This window comes from Solanum lycopersicum, chromosome 3 (genome assembly GCF_036512215.1).
Source record: "Solanum lycopersicum chromosome 3, SLM_r2.1".
Lineage (NCBI taxonomy): Eukaryota > Viridiplantae > Streptophyta > Magnoliopsida > Solanales > Solanaceae > Solanum > Solanum lycopersicum.
This window is the reverse complement of record NC_090802.1, coordinates 51,128,246-51,132,334: the sequence shown is the minus strand read 5'-3', so window position 1 is coordinate 51,132,334 and position 4,089 is coordinate 51,128,246. Positions and strand designations below refer to the sequence as shown.

Below are 4,089 nucleotides of genomic sequence, written 5' to 3'. Positions count from 1 at the left end.
AGAGTAGCCAGGTCAACGGGCGTTGGACTAATGCGAACCGCCTGTTTAATGGAGGAGTAAGCTGATGTGAGCCCCCGAACGACGCACATGACGAGATCTTTTTCGGGAATGATTTCGTTCACGGTGTCGAGGGCTGTGATGATGGTGGAGACCTCGTCTAAATACTCCTCCATAGTTTTCGTGCCTTTGGTAATTGTGTGGAGACGATCACGCAATTGAAAAATATGAGAGTGGAAAATTGATACATAGCGTGTTGCGAGGGCCGTCCACAGGGCTGAAACAGTTATGTACCATTGGACGTGTTTCTGACTCGTGGGAGAGATGACCGCAATCAAACATGATCGGATCTAGCCATCTACGGCTTTCCAGGCGGCATGAGCCGGATTGGTTTTTTCTGATTTGTCCGTGGCGGTGATGACTACCGGCGGCGGTTCTGTGCTTCCATCGACGTATTTGAGAAGGTATTTGGCCTCAAGGGCTGTAAGAACGGTGATTTTCCATGTAGGGTAATTTATGTCTGATAATTTTTCGGGAATCAGGACATGAAGATGCTTGAGAAGGAGTTTAACGCCAGAAGGAAGTGAATCGAGAGGATCCACCTCGGTTGTCATGGCTGCCGCCGCCCAAGAGAAGAGAGGGAACGATCGGTGCCCTAAAGAGAGAAAAAAAAACCTAGAGAAAAGAAGATCTAGGTTTTCTGGCTCCTGATACCATGAAGGAATATTGATTGTATTGAAGTGTTAACCTAATAATGGAATACATGGGAGATATATATAGGAGATTAGGAAGGAGTACTAATCCTAATAAGACTAGGATTAAGGAGTACTAATCCTAATAGGACTAGGATTAGTACACAGTAAATACTAATATTATTTAATACTATTTATTTAATACTATCTGTTATTAGTTTGGAAGAAGACATGATGATAAATATATATTTGAATAAGAGATGTTCAGTTATTTTATAAGATTACTATTGAAAAGTGATTTGAATAATTATAATATCAATTTGAAGAGGCTTAATTTATAGCGCTTAGATTTTTTATGTCCTAGTTGAAGTAGGAAGTAAAAAAAAAGAAACTAAACGAAAAAAAGTTAATTGGAAATTCTGTTTTACCTATATAATATCAAATTAGGAAATACTTAAATTAGGAAAAGGAAGCCTTTTTTTCTCCTCCCAAATCTCGAGAAAAATTATTCGGTAATAATTATGTAAGGAGCCTTTATGTTCTTCCACGCATAATTTCTTTTTATTTTTTTAAAAAAAGAGCCGTGTAATATGTCATATTTTTTGTTAGTGAATGCATAAACTTTTAGCTTATACATTTCTTTTGACTGTTGGTCCTCTGTATGTTTAAATAAACAAGAAAGGCCAAAAACAAAGTGAATAAATCCATACGAATGTGCTTCGAAATTAATTTCGTGTAATTTTACTTTCTATGGCGCATAAACCTATAAAGTTACATTAATTGTTGTGTTGGCTAAAAAGTATTATTTAACACTTTATTTATTATTTTACTCGTATATAATATATGATTTTCAGATAAAGAGTTTCAATTTTTCACGATGATGTGTAATATAGACCACTCTTATTGATGGTTTAAACAAATCTGATAATCTTAAGCAATGAATATGAAGTCATGAATAGTAAATTGCAACGTTTGATCATATAATAACTGAAGTTTGTTACATTGATATGATAAACTTTGTTGAAAATTTTGATCCTATTTATGTTTTGGAGGGCCAGTTTCTATACCAACCAGCCCATGCAGAAACTAAACCACTAATGCCTAAAGTAACTGTATGGTTGCAGAATGGATTTGGTTCAATTTCAGCTAAGGCTATTATAAGGTCAGCAATATTAGCAGCCACACCCATCAGTCTCATTATTCTATCCATTCTAATTTTCTTAATTTCTTCTTTAGAATCCTTCTCTTCAATCAATAACTTCCTCTCTGCTTTTAATCCCCTTGTGATGAGAATAAAATCTGAAATAACGAAAAATACGTATCCAACAGACTCACCAAATGCTGAAATGAAGCTCATCCTTTTCGCATATTTACCATCGATTACTCCAATTCTCGCCAGCCAGAGGAAATGGTCGAAGAAGAAATAAACCATTTCCCCTGAATTGGCGAGAACTGCGAGCAGTCTGAAACCCGGGGTGGTCCCGGGGCTTCTTCGGAGAGCGTTGAATCCCGTGAGGGATCGACCTGTACGGAAGGCTTTTCGGCTGAGGCCAGAAGCCACTTCCCATTGCTTGGCTCGAGTGGCTAAGTCAGGGTACGTCGTCTCGACGTGCCAATTTACGAGCTTGGAAACGTACTGGAAAGTCTTGACAAGCTTGTCGATTCCATCTCTCTTTGCTAAGAAAATTACCAGCTTGTCCACTGTGTCATTCATGGTAAGATAAAGAGTTAGGGAAATTGGATGAATTTTTTTATTTTTTTTTTGTTTTGGTTGCTCTGCTTGGACAAAGAGCTAAGTGTGCTATCTTCTTTCGATAGAAGAGTAGTTGTTGTTGTTACATTTTGGGAATATTAAAGAACGGCCACAAATTGAAGTTTTATCCAAGAATTTTTTTGTTTGGACATTATTATTTTGCCTTCTAGTAATATTTGGTGCAAACCAGAATTATTTTTATTTTGTAATATCCTTTGGAAGTCGTAATAAAATAGAAAATGGCGATGTTAAATCAATGGCTTAAAAGACCACAAGCGGAACTATCGCTACCACCAAATTGGTGTTTTGTCCCATCTAAGGGACATATGAGCGTTTTATTCAGCAATAGAAAGAACCACCAAAATCTCTTCTAGCCTTGAACTAGGTTCTACACATAGTCATTGATCACGCCCCGAGCCTTAGACTCTAGGCAAGACCAAATTTGATGTCATTGTTGGTTCAAGCGTACTCATACTATGGCATGAAATATGAGCATACATCTAGACATGAACGAAAACATAATTTTTAAAAGTATTTGAAGAGATAAGCCTTGTAAAAGAAATACTTATAATAAAGATGTGTTATAATATTGAAATCTATGAAAAATGATGCGAAAGCCCAAAATTGAACATAACTAATTATATATCTATGAAGCCTCTAAACATTATGGAGAAATGTCTATTGGGATAGGCCTCTCAGTATACCTTGAGCAAACAGTCATAAAATACTAAAAACTGCGGACTAAGCCTCTAAAAACAGAGAGGGATACTAACAGAAAATATAGATCCCAATAATAGTCTAATCATGTGTTTTTGTACTCGAGTTTGCATAAATAAAAATATAGTGTTTCCGACAAAAAAAGATAAAAGTACATATAAAATAGTACAATATGTAAAATCGCTAAATATAGTATGAATGTACATATCAAAGATAAATATAAACAACCAATAGAGTTGTCGTAGTATTAAGTCTTTCATCATATTCTAATAGGCAAAAATATTCATTACCCCCCCCCCCCCCCCCGTACTTGAAGCTTTTTATTCAGTGTACACTTAAACTTTATTTTGTTTCAATTACCTCCCTAAACTTGCTTATTCATCCAACACGTAAACCTTTTCTGTCCACTCACTACGATCGTGTCTACACGCGCACGCCACCTAGATAAATATTTTGCCACCTAGTGAGTGACATTTTTCAATCTCTAAGTAATTGCAATTTCACATTATCTGAAGATTTCATTCTAAACGTGCTTAAACGACACCGTTCTGATTGGAAACCAACTTTTATCTTTTTCAAATGGATATTAGCAGGTGAAAATCCATGTAGGTATTCACCAAATACTGAATCTTTCAATGAAATTCTCGATATTCTTGGTCGTATGAGACATTTTGATGAACTCAACCAAGTGCTCGACGAAATGTCTAAGAGAGGAAATTTGGTTAGTGAAAAAACTTATGGTTTTGTGATTAATAGATCTGCTGCAGCTCACAGAGTTGAAGATGCAAAAGAGTTTTTCTATAAGAGGAAAAATTTTGGTTTGGATATTGATCTTAATGCTTTTCAAATCCTTCTTATGTGTGTTTATGCCGATACAAACATGTTGAAGATGCTGAATTCTTGTTCTATAATAAGATAATTGAGTTTAAG

General features: G+C 35.7%; 1 protein-coding gene across 1 annotated transcript; it reads right to left on the bottom strand.

Annotated features, from left to right (window-relative positions):
- Nucleotides 1-1,648: 1,648 nt before the first annotated feature.
- On the bottom strand, nt 1,649-2,625 carry LOC101259820 (peroxisomal membrane protein 11B). The gene has a single exon (XM_004235113.5). It carries the CDS (start codon nt 2,401-2,403, stop codon nt 1,729-1,731), a length of 675 nt encoding a protein of 224 aa, XP_004235161.1. The 5' UTR covers nt 2,404-2,625; the 3' UTR covers nt 1,649-1,728.
- Nucleotides 2,626-4,089: the final 1,464 nt, after the last annotated feature.